Source organism: Tiliqua scincoides, chromosome 4 (genome assembly GCF_035046505.1).
Source record: "Tiliqua scincoides isolate rTilSci1 chromosome 4, rTilSci1.hap2, whole genome shotgun sequence".
Classification (NCBI taxonomy): domain Eukaryota; kingdom Metazoa; phylum Chordata; class Lepidosauria; order Squamata; family Scincidae; genus Tiliqua; species Tiliqua scincoides.
In genome coordinates, this window is record NC_089824.1 from 84417053 (window position 1) to 84435136 (window position 18084).

The 18084-nt window shown below is 45.1% G+C and overlaps 1 protein-coding gene across 1 annotated transcript in view; it reads right to left on the reverse strand.

The window, feature by feature from the left end:
* Nucleotides 1-14301, reverse strand: part of ZCCHC2 (zinc finger CCHC-type containing 2) — a 33293-nt gene extending 18992 nt beyond the window's left edge. The window contains 8 exon segments of the mRNA XM_066625799.1: nucleotides 1287-1381; nucleotides 4375-4487; nucleotides 5605-5676; nucleotides 7669-7745; nucleotides 10931-11036; nucleotides 12548-12554; nucleotides 13380-13441; nucleotides 13444-14301. Coding sequence (XP_066481896.1) covers nucleotides 1287-1381; nucleotides 4375-4487; nucleotides 5605-5676; nucleotides 7669-7745; nucleotides 10931-11036; nucleotides 12548-12554; nucleotides 13380-13441; nucleotides 13444-14286 — 1375 coding nt within the window. The 5' untranslated portion in view covers nucleotides 14287-14301.
* Between the last annotated feature and the right edge of the window lie 3783 nt (nucleotides 14302-18084).

Consider the following 18084-nt stretch of genomic DNA (forward strand, 5'->3'; position numbering starts at 1 on the left):
GAGAAGAAGCTGAACGCTTTCTACATGCGCTGCCTCCGACGCATGCACACACACACCCCTCCATTCTATACTTCAAAAAGCATTATCTACAATGCAGATACTGCCAACTTCTCTAATACTAAAGGGTGCATCTCTTAAACTTAGTGCAGCAATCACCAGCAATACTTCCATTTAGGACTCTGCGTTACTATTCAAAACAATTTCCATTAGACTTCAATATGAGTTTTTCAGTACCTGTGAAATAACAGCTACTGAACAGATTAGTGAGAATATGTAACCAACAATCATTTGCAAACTAGGAGGCAAGCAGTTATCCTTAAACATGAGCCAGAGACAGGATCAATAGATAATGCCTGGAAAGTACATGACAGTATTCACTGGAGCCAGGCATTAAATCCTAATAATTGATGATATCAGCCTTATCCTTAGGACACGGCTCTTCATAACAGCTTACTAAACTCTATGATGTTTCATCCACATTTTGGTCCCTACTAGACAGACTACACTACAGTTTCATAGAAGAAGCTTGCAGATATTATCTCAGGGTTGCTTTCTGTAATCTGAAAACTCCTGGACAATGGGTGAGGTGCTAGAGAACTGGAGAATAAGAATTGTCCCCATCTTTAAAAAGAGGAAAAAGGAAGATCCAAGAAGTCATAAACTGATCAGCTTTACTCCAATATTTTGGAATAAGTTATTAAGCTGAATGTCTCCAAGGACTTAGAAGATAACGGGGTGATTTCCAAGAGGGAGCATGGGTTTGTCAGGAACAAGTCATACCAGGGTAATCTCATCTCCTTTGACAAAGTGACTAGTTTAATAAATTAAGAGAACACCATAGTACACCCAAATTTCAACAAAGCAGGCAACAATCTTGCAGGAAAAAAAGGAAAATGTGGACCAAACCACTGAGGTGGATTCAAAGCTAGCTGAACAACCATTTAACAAGGGCTAATAAATGGCTCCATTTCAACCAGAAGAGAGATACTAAGCGGTGCACCAAAGGACTCTTGTCTCAGGCCTATTCAAACTACAGTGAATACTGTATCTACAGGCTCAAGACTGACCCTTTTCAAGAAAGCCTTTGGTTTTTTTACGTTGTTGCTTGTTTTAAATTGGGACACAAACTTAACTGAGTTGTAAATTAGTAAAAGTAACTAGATTTAAAACTGATAGTCCTATTTAAGTCTGTATGTCAAATCTGATCAGGCTACTGGTACAGTTAGCAACAGAGCACATTGTAAGAATTCACAAACCAAAAAATATTTAGATAAAAAATTTCTTACTGTGAGTATACAAAGATTCTGAGGATAGCGACTGAAAAAAGTTGTTTACTCTTCGATTCTGCAGAAAAGCTTGTGAAGTGGTTGAAAAAAGCTGCCTACAAATAAAATGGAAATGCATTTAAGTAAGTCCAATACATACCATTTATAACTAAGTGATTGTTTAACAAAATCCATCTTCCCCCCCTCAAACCCAATACCCAGAATGGCAAGTTCCTGAATAAATCTGTGCTGGAAAAACAAATGAGTATCACAAGAACATACATGGATAGACACAATGTTGACTTCACATTGTACTTGGGGTCTAATTCTAAGCTCGTATTAGAACACCAATTTTTGATCCAAACTCTCACCAAAAATAACTTCTTTCAAACCCTACAAAAATATTGCCCTTCCCCATCTCAGAACGATTTCACCTGAATTATAGCAGTCTTTGCTTTCTGATTTCACTATGGCTTCTGCATCTCTATTCAACACTGTCAAAGTCATCCATTCTTCAATATTTTTGACTATGCAATGTTCCCCATACTGGCTCCCAGATCCTGCAAAAATGTCTAATCTCTCATTTCAAAATCTCTCATGACCTTCCCTTCCCTTATATCCCATAATAACCCTGGCTACAACTTGTTTGTCGAGTCCAGGGGTGCCCAAACCCTGGCCCGGGGGCCACTTGCGGCCCTCGAGGCCTCTCAATGCAGCTGTCAGGGAGTCCCCAGTCTCCAATGAGCCTCTGGCCCGCTGGAGATTTGTTGAAGCCCGCACTGGTCCAACGCAACTTCTCTCAGTGTGAGGGCGACTGTTTGACCTCTCATGTGAGCTGTGGGATGAGAGCTCCCTCCACTGCTTGCTCTTTCACATCTGTGATGCAGCAGTGGCAGTGAAGGAAAGGCTGGCCTTGCTTTGTGCAAGGCCTCTTATAGGCCTTGAGCTACTGCAAGACCTTCATTCATTCATATAAGTTCATCTTTAATATATTCATTTATGTAAACTTATGTAAACTTATTCAAATTTTAAATGTAAATTAATTCTTTTTCCCCCCCCCTGGCCCCCGACACAGTGTCAGAGAGCTGATGTGGCCCTCCTGCCAAAACTTTGGACACCCCTGGTCCAGTTCTACCACTCAGTTGTCTTAAATTCTCCTGCTCCCTCAAATGATCCTGCCCACCCACTCCCTTCCTGACTCTTATGACTGCAACTGACCCCCAGAATGCTTCTGTAGCATCACTTTGTGCTTTCTTAAAATCTCTCCTCCTTTTTGTGCAGATGTTTTGGCCCAGCTCCCCAGACACTACGTTTTTCTGTAACTAAGCCCAAGTACTGATAACCAAAATAATGCATAATCTTCCAATTTTAACCTTTGCCTCCACTTCCCCTGCTGTCCCCAGTGTATCAAATTTGGGGACTGCAAGTCCCTTAGGGCAGGAACTTATCCTCTGTAAACACCATGCACACAGGTGGCATCATATTAATAAAAATTGCTTCATGGATAATGTGGTAGTAAAGATGTGCTGAAGGTAGGAAAGGGGCCACAAACTCCTACAAAAGGTTAGACTTCCCAGATTTCTGACCAATAGTCACAAGTGTGATTCACAGGAGACACAAAAGTATAAAATAAAGTACAGGTGTACTGCAGGGGGAATGTTCCTGCCCCCACTACAGATACAGGAAACCCCGGATATGGGGGAACCCTATCTTTGCACCCCACTGCACCCATAACTGAGAGGGGACTCAGTAAACATTAACAGAAACAGGAAGCATGTTCACTGCTTGCTGGCTGCCTGCTTGTCTTGCTATAAGTTTTCTGCTTATAGTGTCTGGTTAAAGTAACATACACAATCTCTGGCACAACTGTAAACAAACAATAGCAATGGGCATGGGGAACTGCAGATAAGCAGATCCACAGATACTGGGAGACGGCTCTACCACAAAATTCAAATGCAAAGTTAAAACAGCAACAGATTGGCCTATGAATGCTACAATTTACATGTTCTATATGCAAATACGATGTACCATACATGAACATCCAGTAGGCAGAGGAGCAATAAGCATGCTCAGTTAGCAGGGAAGGCACAACACCATTCCTACACCACATGACGAGACTGACATTTTGGCACTGGGCTGTCAAGGCACTGAGCGCCTCAGTGGAAAAACAAGCCTTCCACTATGGAGCCAGATGGGAATGCTGGGATTTGCTATTTGGGTTCTAGTCTGACAAGAGCTGGATAAGAGTGCTGGGCTTTTACAACTGCAGGGAAAACTTCCAAGTCCTCTTTCCAGCTCCAATCTCCAAGCTGGGAAAGAGAAGAGAATTGTTCCTAAGCTGCAACAGGTCTACCAAGACCAGCCATCCTTTGTGACCTCTTGCTAACCAAAAATACAAAAACTAACATGTAGCTATGCCTTTGTGCTCTGTTGAGTCACTGCTCTGCTTATTATCTTTTAAGCCAGTGGTTCTCACACATTTAGCATCGGGACCCACTTTTTAGAAAAAGAATCTTGTTGGGACCCACCAGAAGTGATGTCATGACTGGAACTTACATCATCGAGCAGGGAAATTTTTAATAATCCTAGGCTGCAATCCTACCTACACTTACCCAGGAGTAAGTCCTATTTACTACCATTGTTAAAAGCATATACATAGTAGTCTGTTAAAAGTACAGGCCTGTAACATTTCCCCAAATGCAGTCACATACTATAGCAGCATCAAGTCTAATATATTAAAAATAAAATATCAAAATGAATGGGGACCCACCTGAAATTGGCTCGCAACCCCCCCCCCCAGTGGGTCCTGACCCAGTTTGTGGAACACTGTTTTAAGCAGTTATTTTCCCCCCTACTGTCAACTTGCTTTTCAGAGATGGAACATTATTTTTTATCTCTTCTTCTCTAGCACCTAAAAGAAGAACCCAACATCCTTAGGATTCTGGCAACCCTAGTCTGTGTTATGCAATATATGCATTGGCTTCTTACCTATTCCATTCAATAGCTGCAGATTTCTATGTAAACTATATGCACAAGATAGGAATGAATAGCCTAAAGTCACACAGAGTATTGTATTAAACACTAACATATTTATTGCTTAGACTGCTACCTTATCATAGGTTCTAAGTCTGAGTGCCGTCTTTCTTCTTGTTTCTGGAACCCCTGATTTAGTGCTCTTAGAATAGTCTTGTCAAACGTTTCTGAAGAAAGTTCTTTCGGAAGCTGTTGAGAAGGGTAATGTTAGTTATTGGCAAACAGAAGTAACCTGTATCAAAATGTTTATGAAAAAGGCTGTAAAGAAGGTAAAGCTGAACAGCTCTCATTAGTTCAGTACTATAAACACATTCAGATGCAACAATAATCCAGGTTTGTTATGAGAATAAGTCTTAAGCTTGCATGCTCCTTCCTCTCCTTCCCTCTCTTCACATATGGAGGGAACTAGAAACACCCATTTTTAGTTTGCAGCTAAATCTGGTTTGTGTACATCATCATTTGTCTTCAAGCCAGGATCTGAAACTGTTTCAGATTTTGATCTGAAAGGCAAGTTATAGCTTGCTGCAAACTGAAAACAGAAGCTTCTTATCATCTCTCCTCACGTATGAAAAGAGGGGAGGAAGGCGTTCGTAAACCCAAGACTTGCCATGGCTCATTCTTGTAACAGATCACAGATATTTATTATACCTAAATACAACCAACCAATTTCCCAGAAACCACGAGTTATCAAAAACTAATTCAGATGGAAAGAGTGTATGAGGGCCTTCCCTGTGTTAGAATCCCAGGAAGCTCCTGTTCTACTATCTTTAACACTGAACCTCCACAACAGAAGTTACTCTCTGAGTAACATTCCTGCACTCTCTCAATGTCACTGACCCTTAAACAACCAACACTACTGACCAAAGTCAATGCAGTCAGCAGGAACAATTTTTACCAGACCTCCTAGGAATAAGCAGGTTAATCGAGTAGGATTTAAGAGCAGGAGAACACAAAAATCACCAAATCAACTGTAAGTGCTCTACTGTAGGTTGGAGGTGAAAAGAAAAATTGGGTTGGGACTATATTTAGCATCAGCCGAAATAAGAGGAAGCAGTTCCCTCACGCAAAGCTATTACCACTGGCCATTCTCCCAGCCAACTGGAATAGCATTCTCTAACAAACAGAAACTCAAATATTTTGAGTTGCATATTCACCCAGTAAACATTTTATAAATAACTGATGTAATGTTAACTTTTCTTTATTACTTCGCAGATCAAGGAAATCAATCTCCAGCCAACACAGTACCACATAATACGTAATGCAACAAGTAATCCTTGTTAGAATGCAATCTCATTTGAATACTTACTTTTAGTAGGAATTCCTGTAATTCTTGGTGTGTTTTTGTTATACAGGATACAGAATGATCAGACCATGTAACCTATGGAGAAAGAAAAGATAATTTAGCAGGCACAACTGCATGCTTTTCACCTTTCTATATGTCCCTTTTTTTCTAAGTTTCTCTTGTGTACGTAGACAGTAAAGTACTTTGGGTGCACCATGTACACTGACAGTTCAATTTAAAATAATGGTGGTTTACCAAGGCAGGGAGTTTTTAGCATTTAGAAACAGAGCAATTAGTAAAACAAGCCTAGCTCATTCAGAACCTGGCTCATTCCCCAACGTATAATATCAAAATAATTGCTCCAACACACCATAGTAAGTTCCCTGAAATATGTATCAGATACTGCTTGCAACTGAATGTCACAACCATAACAGAGATTTCTTCTCTAAAGGAATAAAAATATTTTATATTCTGTAAATTAAATTGAGATTTTCAATATACTGAAAACATATTGAGCCTTCATGCCCCAACTAAAGTCGGAAGGTTTTTTTTTTTTAAAGTATTATCTCTAATATAATACTAACCCTATAACTGGGCTCTAAACAAAAACCCTATAATTGGGCTCCACCAAATCTGGTTGCTTTCTCACTTGTGGCCAGCCAAAAATTCTTCTCACTGCTACTGGATGGGAATGGTAAAAGAAAAACTGAGATGGTGGTGGGAGAGGAAGAAGACATCTTAATCTTATTCTCTTGGAAGGCCAAGCCAGAGGGAAAGTAAAACCACCCCTTTACTTCAGATAACCTGGAGAGGGAAGGGAGTAGGAGGGGCTTCCTTTCCCTCAGCAAGACCGAGCATTTTCGCACTATTTGTTCCTGAGCAATTCAAGTGCTGAAGCACAACACAATTCCCTCTCCCACTTGTGAGCACCGGGACAGAAAAACAGCTGGAAAATTCCTTACAGGATGTGCAATATGGTTCAATGCTTAGTATTATTTGTCATTCTGATGTTGTCAGGCAATCCTAGTCTTTACCCCAAAACATAGCCACATTCCAAATTTCTATGGTGTGGACAACACATAAAAACAAAGTAATTGCATGAAATGCTTCAATAGAAAAGCAAACTTAATTCAGTAGCAAGATTTTTTTGTGCGGATGAGATTGTGAAACTTCTGTGTGTGGCTGTACAAAAGAATTGGACTTTATATAGCAAAACTTCCCACCACGTAAAGGAGAAAAGCCTGTGTCTGTGAGATGAAGAGCCCAACTATGGCAAGAAGATTATGGGATGGGAAATGCATTTTAACTGTGAAGAGCAGCTGGATGAAAGTTAGGAAAAATCAGAACTAAGTGTTGTGCATAGACTCAGGCTTGTAGAGAACTGACAATCATTCTTTAAGGCCTTCTCAACAATGTGTGGAGAGGTACAGGCTGCACTTGTTCATTGCAGAAGTCAGAATTTCACAAGTTACCAACAGTGAGTTGGCTTGTTTTCAAAATTTTCTTGCTTCCTGCTCTATGCACGCAAAGTGCACATGCTTACTGTCAAAAAGATAACTTTAATAAGGGATGACTTTAACTTTAATAAGGGGATAACTTTAATAATGGATGAATGGGAGCAGAGGGAGTGCATGTTGGTAAGAACTCCTCTTCTCCAGTATATAGCAATAGTGTTGTGTCCGAGAACATGAAGAAGCCCGAAGCCATTTTGAAAGAGGCACTCTGCCTCCTAGTGTTGCTTATGGCTTCTTTAAAAAAAATATGTTAATCCTATAGCAAAATATCCTGGAGACTTGCTTTGCTGATCACAGAATTTCTGGTCACCATTGGTGATTATCTCTTGCTCTGTGCATTCAAGTGATATATATACCACTCAGAAGATACATAAGAAAAAAGGTTTGTTGCTTGTGCCTAGAAACTGAACTACAAACAGTTCAATGATTTATCAAGGTGGCACCTACAAGCAACAAAAATGCTGACAATTGCATTTTTAGCAAACTCCCACTCCTCCATGCACCATTTTGTAACCTAGATAACTTTGAACTGTGTTATGAAGTAAATGTTTGTAGTACACAGATGCTCATTTACTTTAAAAGTATACTCCAGGTGTTTGTCAGCTCGTTTCCTTGGAACGCCTTTCAGCACTATCTTCTCAATGTGCACAGCTGAAAGAAATACAAATGAAAAATGTTCAAATAAATCTCAGAATTCTTTCAAAGATCATAATCAATTTACCAAGTACAGGTGGACCCCCCATCTGCAGGGTTCTGTTTCCCTGTTCTCCCCACCCCCTGTGGATTTGGAGGGGGAGATGCCTGTATAAATAGAGGCCCCTACATGCCCATTACATTACCTTTGTACAAGTGTTTGCAGCGCAGGTACTTAACGGTCTTGCTTAACTGAAGAGCCAAACATGCAGGCAACCAGCCTGCATGCTACAGAGAGACTAACAGGAAGCAGAAACTCCTGTACTGATCCTAATGCACTTGCATAAGCTACACAATACAGCCATCTGCCACAGGGCTCTTAATGGTGTTTAACTTAAAGGTCTATTTCACTAGGTCAGGGGTCCGCAACCTTAAACACTCAAAGAGCCATTTGGACCTGTTTTCCGGAGAAAAGAAAACCTCTGCAGCCACAAAACCCTTTTGACATCTAAAATGAAGATAACACTGCATATATAGTTTTTTTTACCTTTATGCTCTTATAGGTCCAATTTTTATAATGTAGCCCCCTCTTGTAGCTTTTAGTTAGTTTTGTCATACATTCTTAACAACATAAGAACAGCCCCACTGGATCAGGCCATAGGCCCATCTAGTCTAGCTTCCTGTATCTCACAGCGGCCCACCAAATGCCCCAGGAAGCACACCAGATAACAAGAGACCTGCATCCTGGTGCCCTCCCCTGCATCTGTCATTCTGACATAGCCCATTTCTAAAATCAGGAGGTTGCACATACACATCATGGCTTGTAACCCGTAATGAATTTTTCCTCCAGAAACTTGTCCAATCCCCTTTTAAAGGCATCCAGGCCAGACGCCATCACCACATTCTGTGGCAAGGAGTTCCACAGACCAACCACACGCTGAGTAAAGAGCATTACTCATTCTTGTCCTGTGTTTTCAGATGCCTGGTCCTCTATGGCGGTTATGACATCTGCTTATCTTACATGGATACTAAAGAAACTCCCCCCACCTTCCAGAGGTACCCTGCTGGAAGGAAAAAATGACACAGACTCCAGAGGTGGTGAAAAGAAGATGCCAGAGCTGGGGGGGGGAAGGTGGGGGTACAGCCACAGGCCAGTGTCTGCCCTGCCTGCCTGTCCTCCCTCACTCAGGCTGCAACCCTCTCCACACTATGCTGGGAGTAAGCCCCATTGACTACAATGGGACTTCTGAGCAGACAAGTTGGTTGGAGCTCTCAGGTTGCAGTCCTTGCCACACTTTCCTGGGAGGAAGCCTCACTGACTACTTGTGAGTAGACCTGTATAGGAGGGGGCTGAGGCTGCAGCCCTCCATACCTTCCTGGGAGGAAGCCCCACTGACTACAGCGGGGCTTACTTGTGCGTAGACCTGCACAGGATAGGGCTGAGGCTACAGCCCTCTACACATTCCTGGGAGTAGCCCAGGGACTACTCGTGAACAGACCTGCAGGGCGTGGGCTCCCACTCACCTGTCCTTGCACTTGGCCTTGAACAGGCTCTAAGGCTGCAACCCCAGGCACCCTTTCCTGGGAGTAAGCCTCATCCGCTGTAATGGGCCTTACAACTGAGTAGACACGCACAGGAGCAGGCTCCAAGGCTGCAATCCCAGGCACCCTTTCCTGGGAGTAAGCCTCATCCTCTGTAATGGGGCTTACAACTGAGTAGACATGCACAGGAGCAGGCTCCCTTTCCTGGGAGTAAGCTTCATCCACTGTAACCCCCTCGCAGCACAGGCTGCATGCTCTGGTACCGCTGTGCAGGGAGCGAGCCGGCTCTCCAGGCGCCCCCCCCCGCTGCCGCCGCCTGCAGGGAGAGGCTCTCCACCGGCGCCAAACTCCCCAAGTGGGCAGCACGCGCCTCACCTTACTCCTGGGAGCCTCCAGGGTTGCGTGCTCTCCCTGCCCAGCTGAGGGACCGGCAGCTTCCCACGCGCCCCTTCCTGGGGAGCACGGCAGTGCTTGGACTCCGGAGGGAGCCACAGCAGTCGGCTGAAAGAGCCACACGCGGCTCCAGAACCGCAGGTTGCTGACCCCTGGACTAGGTTACATATTGAACTACCAGAAGATTGTTTCATGGATTAAAGAGCAAATTTCTCTCACTTTAAGCATTTATACATACAGTGACACAGAGTACCACTGTAAAGATTCAAGAAACGAACAGGTTGATCACAACTGTAATAAGAGCATAAGTGTGTGTTAAGAAACATGCCTTACTTGCTAAGTATAAAGCACCCAACAATGATTTCCATTTTTAAAAGTAAGACTACACCTTATATGTTTGGGGGGAGCAAAAGAGTCTTCTTGCAACCTCCCTGCAACCAGATAGGGTATAATCTTACTTTAAAAAAAAAAAAAGGAAAGCACTGTTGGGTGCTTTGTGCTTAAGACATGTTTATTAAGAGACATCTCCTTACTTAGGAGTAATTTACATCTTCATGCGCAAGATCTGTAGAATAGCATTTCGATTTTATTAGTTGTAATTAAAGATTATAGCAATTAAACCAATTGTCATTAGGCCAATGCTCATTAAGAAAGTCAATAATAATGACACCTGCTACCCTCAGATTTCTCTTCATACTGCTTTCTTATAAGGAAACTGTAAATCTCTACTCTGTTGACATTTACCATCATCCTGAAGTCAAAAATATCTACTGCATCCCAACATAAAGCTAAAGTGAGAAGTGGTCTCAATTGCACCTTTTACCCTACCATCTCCCCCTTTTGGAAGTAACTTCTTCACAGCAACATTAAACACAGACAAGAGTTACATACACATCAATATTAAACCTAACCAAAATTTTCAGGTGTTTATGAAGCAGGAACCCTAGGACTAACCACAAATAGTGAGCCACTGTCATGCTTCACTGTGGATAAAACTACGGAAAGGATTCGTGATCCACAGGTGATATGGGGAGTGAGCACACAAACTTCCACTTCTAATATTTTACATTAAGTGCTACGACTAGTTGGTCCAGGACCAGTCTGCTTTTACAAAAATGCACATAGGCAGCAGAATCAGCACAAATAGCTGTGCTCTGAGTTTGTGAATTCCTTCAACTGAACTGTGAGCAGAAAACACAACAACAAAGATAGTTGCTGTTACCAAGTGTTTAGTTTCTCAAAACGTGAATTGTTTTTAATATACCTACCTTCTTTCTGTTGCCTGTGGGAGGCCACTATAAGTTTATCATGAAGTGCTGCTGTTTGTTCAAGCAAACTATCCTCAGTTCTTGGCATACAGTTATGGGAAAAGTTCTAAATTGAGGAAAAAGAAAATAAAAAATTAAATTACATCTGTAGGTTGAAAAAATCAATAACTGAAAAAAGAATAACCAACCTGCTGGTGAAGAGAAGCCACAAACCATCCCACATACTGTAAGAAATAAATAATAGAAATCTCATGCAACTGGAGGTTTCTAGGTTGGCATCAAATATGCTGAACAGCTGCAAGTACTACAATCATTTAAAATTTACATAGTCTTATAGCACCTTGAGTATGTTATTGTGGTAATGTGCATATTTAATATTGTGTTATCTGTTGTGAAGAGCCTCTTTTTGCTACAGCTGCTCCTTTGAAATTCACATTTATTGTATATTAAAAAAAGAAAATACTTATTTCAAACATTCAGGCCTTATTTTCAATCTTAAAGCTCAGATTCAAACACCAAATATTTCTAATCAAATTTGGTCATGTTAAAGCATCTAGAATGATTTGATAAATACTACTATGTTCCTTGTTTCTAAACATGGAAGTAATTTCTCACCACATGCAGAGAAGCTAAAAGCATTATATTCATCCATTTGGTTATCAACTGTAAGCAGATAGTGAAGCTGAGCACACAAGTGGGACTGAAGAGCAGAGGCTTATATATAAAGAGGATAACGTGCTGACCACTAGCCACCAGCAGGTATATAGGAGCTGGTGAAAGCATGCTGCTAAGCAACCACAAATGTAGTAACTTGCTCCTGGGGGGGGGGGCAGGAGCAACTGCGCAGTTCAAGTAGCACACATTGGGTTTACTTGAAGCATCTTCAGTCAGAGAAGTAAAATGGTGTGTTAAGTTGCACATAACATTCCAAAAGTTCATTTTGTCTATCATAAATTCATATTTTCATATGCAACAAAACTGAAGTTTATTAAACAAAGCAACACAGCAGCATGTTTTCCAGGCTTCAAGACAGATATGTTTTTACCTGCTGCGCTCCCAGAATACATGGAGTCACTGCAAGTTCATCACAAAACTAGTAACAGGCAAGCTTTACAGGTGATTAACAAAGACTTTAGCTTAGAATATTTCATTTATGAATGAGCTGTTATCATAAGTGTTTGTGCACATCACCTTCCCTGCCCCCTCCCCCCTTTGGGCACTGAAATTGCTCTTGAAAGTTACCCCTGAGGGTTTGGGGACCTCTGGAACAATGCAAAATGTGGTAAGGGGAGTTGCTATACAAGCAACTTAAATTAGCAACTTAAATTTATTGCTATATAAGCAATGAATTAGGTGCACATCATCCTATTTATGAAGCATGTTTATCAAGTTCATCTCCCCATATGCTTAGGGAAATTAATCAGATGGTGAGAAGGATCAGTGCACCTGTTATCTCCCAAAAGGAACCTGCTTATGAACTTACCAGTAGTCAGCCATGGGTTGGTTTAGGCCTGTAGTTCACCATCGTAGGTGACAGGCAACTATCCCTTTCAGAACATGTTCAGCAATCATGGTTGCTGCACCACCAAATTCAAGATTAGTATAGTGAGCAAACACGTTTTCTCTTCAACATCTTTTCATATTTATTCTCAATTAAACATATTTCTATATACACACAATATAGTTCTTACAGCTAATTATACAATTCTTTATGTGGCAGGGAAATACAATTAAAGCAAGTTAGTTTTCAACTTTCCTGCAAAAATTTCCACTACAAGAAACAAAATGCTTATGTTTCAACTCAGCAAGGACCCCATAGAAGTTTTTAGAAAACAATGATGCAGAGAGAGGTTTTCTACCTTTTCTCATAGTGTCAGAACTCTGATCATCCCAATTAGCAAGTACTTGATACAGAATTATTCATTGTCATAAGATGCAGGATGACTACAAATTTTAATGTAACCTAAAAAAGGTTAGACAAGTTTATGCCCCAGACTAAACAATGTATATTAGTCAGGATAGCTAGAAAAAAAACTAGCATCCACCTGAACATCATATGACGAGGCCTATGTGCAAGAACCACTGGTTTAGGCATTTTGGCCCAACCCACAGGTGTACACATTTGATCGCTATTGTGTATATGCAACGATGGGTAGAAATGGCTTAATTAAGAGGAGGTGTTGCAATGCTGGCCCTTTCTCTGATTACTTTGAAGTCACAAGAAAAACAGCCCAATCCTATCCACCCTACCCAAGGAGTAAGCCCCACTGACTAACGAGACTTACTCCTGAGTAGACATGCATAGGACTGAGGTGTCAGTTCTTGGAGCCTAATGCAGACGCGAGAGTGAAAGGGACCAGGGCGCGAGGATTTCATTCGCGACGTCTGAGCCCAGCAAGGACAGCCAGCGAGCTCTCCCCGGAGGCGGCGACGGAGGAGGGCTCTCAACGCGCGAGGATGGACGTCCTTACCCGGCTCCCGTGACAGGCGAACCCGTCCGTCTCCTCCACGTCCCGGCAGAGGGCCCTCCGCAGCCGTTCCAAGTGCTCCGTGAGAGTGACCCGCTGGTGGAAGGAGAAGGCAGGGTGCAGCGAGGCCATCGTGAAAAGCAGCAGCAGCTCCTCCTGCGCCACCAGCCCCAGGCCCTCCTCCACGCCGGCGCCGTTCACCGCCGCCTCTCCCCCTCCCCCGACGTCGTCCGCGGGCCGCAGGGGGCCGAGGGGCCGGCAGCTCTGCAAGACGGAGTCCACCTGCGGCAGCAGGCGGTGGAGACGGCTGGCGGCCTCGCGGTTCTCCGAGCCTAGCAGCGCCAAGTAGACGATGAGCTTGGAGCGCACGGCGGGGTCGCGGAAGTCGCTGCCGCCCAGAGGGGGGAGCGGCGCGGGAGGGGGTGCCGCGGCGGCGCCGGGGGGCGAGGCGGGAGGCGGCGGCGGCGCGCCCAGGAGGAACTGCTGCGGGCTGGCGTTGCTCGCTGCCGGGGTGGCGTCCGCCCCCGCGCCGTTGGCCCTGGCCTCGGAGTCGCGCAGGCAGTGGTAGTCCTTGCGGGCGAGCTCCTCCAGGCAGGAGCCCAGGAAGCGCAGCTCCAGCGGGTTGAGCAGGTCGAGCAGCCCCACCGCGAACTCCAGCCGCTGCGCCGAGCCCAGCGCCAGGCCGAACCACTCGTACACGGCCTCGCGCGCGCCGCCGCTCGAGCAGCCGCACAGGCAGCGCACCAGCCGCGGGGGGCTGCCGCCGCGCTCACTCAGCGCCATTCCAACGGTCGCCGCCTCGTCCTCCCGCGCCGCCTCCTCGGTGCCCGTCGCCTTGCGCGGCGGAGGCTGCTGCTGCTGCTTCACCGGCAGCTTCATCTTCAGCATCCTCGGAGGGCGGGGAGGGGCGCGCCGCCGTCAGGAGCAGCAGCTCCTCATCGCTCTTCCCCTCACGCCCCGCCTCAGGAGGACGCGCTCGGGGGGAGGAACGCGCGCGCCGCCTCTGGCAACTGAAGAAAATGGCGGCTGCTGAGGGAACGCGTGAGGGCCCGCGAGGGGGGAGCTAGGCGACTTGAGCGCGCGCAGGTCACGAATAAGCCTCGCTTCAGCCGACGCAGCCACCACACGGTGGGAGTGTTCATGAAAGGCGGGATGGAAGCGGAACGCCCCGCGACAGCCAATCAGAGTACGGGTTCACCCGTTGCGTCACGCCTGTAACGTTCGCGTCGCGAGCCGCCGCTTGGCGTGGTGGGTTCCCGCCGGGTCCTAGAGGGAGCTGGAGTTGCCGAAGGACTTGGCAGTCCTTGTATATCCATCCTATTCAATGGGGCTTACGCCTATCCACACTGACCTGGGAGTAAGCCCCATTGAACACAATAGCACTTGCTTCTGAGTAGACCTGCCTTGGCTTGGGCTCTCAGTCCCTGCAAAGCGACTTGCACTTAGGATATGGTGCTGTGCACTTTACTCAGAGCCCAATCCCAGGCAGGTCTACTCAGAAGTAAGTCCCATTATAGTCAACGGGGCTTGCTCCCAGGTAAGTGTGTGCATAGGATTGCGGCCTCAGCCCAATCCTATCCACACTTTCCTGGGAGTAAGCCCCATTGACTCTGGTGGGACTTACTTCTGAGTAGACGTGCATAGGATTGGGGTCAGACAGCAATCCTCTGCACACTTTCCTGGGAGTAAGCCCTATTGACTCTAATGGGACTTACTTCTGAGTAGACATGCATAGGATCGGGCTGTCAGTCTGTTTCAGTGCAATTCTATTTGTGCTTACTCAGAAGTAACCTCCATTGCTCCCATGTAAGGACATGCAAGATTGCAGCCTTGGGGACCAATCCTATGGCCCGTCAGCGCCTGCTGAGCTCGTGCTTGTGCTGGGTGTTGCAAAGGTACCGTAAGGCGCTTCTGCAACACCCCTAGAGGAGGAAGTACTGGCGTTGGCCAAATGCCAGTTGGCACTGGGTACAGTGCTGGACATATACCATTGGGAGCAAGAGAAGAGCTCTGGGTGGCTTTAAGGACTTTTGGGGTGGGGGTAGGGCGGGGCAGAGAGAGGAACCAGGGCAGGAGGGGGGTGGGACTGGCAGAGCCCTGCTATCTTCTGAGTTGGGCTGCAAAGCTCAACATGGAGGTTCTCGAGTCTGCACTTGCAAAATAGCCAGAGCAGACTTGAGAAGTCCCATTGCACTGCTTGGGGCTTTTCTCTAGGGAGGGGGGGACAAAAACCCCCTTCCCCCAAGGAGACCTCTGGAACACTGTACCCAGCAGTAGCCATTTTGGCACTGGTGCACCTGGCAGTGGCACTGAGTATAGGATTGGGCTGCCCGTCTCATAATCCAATGAGATTTATTCCCTAATTAAGTGCATAGATTAGCATGCTTCTTCAGAACAATGTGTATAGGTACAATCCAATGGACATGCAGAACACCTTACAACCAATATCTTGCTTTCTAAAGCAAATGGTTCACAATACTGTATGTATATATAGGCAAAACAGAAATGTATCATGTAATTAGAAAGTGGTGCTTCACTTGCAGAAATGTTATGTATTTGAAAGCATTTTTAAAGTCAAATGATCTCCTAATGTAATGACTGCAAATCAGTAACCAGAGGTGGCCCATGCCATTTTGGTGCTTGAGACAGAATATCCCAAATAGCATGCCTCTGTTATAGTATCAGTCTAATAATAAATTAAACAGGCTATTTGCTGTACTTTAACAATAGACCAAAATCTACTGCCAGAGACCTGACAGTCTACATTTGCCTAAGGCCCAAATCCTAACCAATTTTTCAGCACTGACATATCTGTGTGAAAGGGACGTGCTGCATCCTGTAGTTAGATGGTACTCACGGAACCAACTGTGTACAGCTTATATGTGGGGGGAGACATGATTGTGCCTGCTTATCTTGCTTCCATCCTAGCTCATGCCTATACGCTGGATCTAATATAGGAATAGGATCCACACTGGATTAGCTGGGGCCAATCACCATCTCTTAACCACCTCTAACTTTTGAGGATAAAAGCAGGGAGAAACTTGTATCCCACTGTGAGCTTTTTGGAGGGATGCTGGGATAAAATAATATAATAATAATAATAAACTTTATTTGTATCCCGCCCTTCTCCCTGAAAGGGACTCAGGGCGGCTAACAACATGTAAAAAACAGATTTAAAAACATAAATTAGCACAAATAGCAGATAAAAAACACATTAAAAACACATTAACAGAGACCATAAAAACAGTAGTCAGATTAAAAGACAGAATAAAAAGAGCACAAAAGAGCAAGTCACAGAGGAATCAGGCCTGTAAAAACTACAAGATGTGTAAAAAATGTTAAGAAGGCCAAACAATCAGAAGGCTTGTATAAACAGCAGTGTCTTCAGGTCTCGCTGGAAACTCTCAAGAGAGGGAGCCATTCTCAAGTCAAGGGGAAGGGAGTTCCATAATGTTGGTGCCACTACCGAGAAGGCCCTATTTCTTGCAGCCGCCCCCCTGGACTTCCTTGGGTGGCGGCACTTGTAAAAAGGCCTTCTCTGATGACCTGAGAGGGCGAGCTGGATTGTACGGGAGTAGGCAGTCTCTAAGATATCCTGGCCCAGAGCAGTATAGGGCTTTAAAGGTCAAAACCAGCACCTTGAATTGGGCCCGGAAACGAGTGGGCAGCCAATGTAGCCCCCGGAGAAGCGAACTGACAGAGTCAAACCGCCTACCTCCAGTGACCACACGGGCTGCCGCATTCTGCACTAATTGCAGTTTCCGAACCGTCTTCATGGGCAGCCCCACATAGAGCGCGTTATAATAATCTAACCTCGATGTCACCATGGCATGGATCACCGTGGCCAGGTCTGCATGATCCAAGTACGGCTGCAGCTGGCGCACCAGCCGAAGCTGAGCAAAGGCCCCCCTAGCCACAGCCGCCACCTGGGAATCCAGGAGCAGCTGCGAGTCCAGGAGGACCCCCAAGCTGCAAACCTGCTCCTTCAGAGGGAGTGCAACCCCATTCAGAGCAAGCCGATAATCTAGCACCTGCATCAAGGATTTCCGAACCAGGAGAGCCTCTGTCTTATGCGGATTTAATTTCAGCTTGTTAGCCCCCATCCAGATCCTCACTGCTTCCAGACAGCGCTCCAGGCCCTCAACCACCATCCTGGAGTCTGGAGGAAAAGAGAGAGAGCTGGGTGTCATCAGCATATTGATGGCACCTCACTCCAAACCCCTGGATGACCTCTCCCAGCGGTTTCATGTAGATATTAAATAGCATGGGGGACAGAACTGAACCCTGCGGCACCCCGCACCTCAAAGGCCAGGGTGTCGAACAGGCATCCCCCAGCACCACCATCTGGGACCGACCCTCCAAGTAGGAGCGGAACCACCGCGAAACAGTGCCTCCAGCTCCCAACTCGGCCAATCGGCCCAGAAGGATACCATGGTTGATGGTATCGAAAGCCGCCGAGAGGTCCAGCAGGACCTATAAAAATGTTAAAATAATATTTTTTGAATGGGGAAAGGAAAGGGATCATTATGTTTTACAGGAAATCAGTAGGGAAAGTTGGCATCAAATGAACAGGGAATGAGCAGTAAAAGATGGGAGGAGACATACACAGAGAAAGAGAAATGAAACTTTGCTTTGGGGAATGTGAAACGAAAGTGAAATCCAGCAGAGCTGTTTCTAGAGGAACAG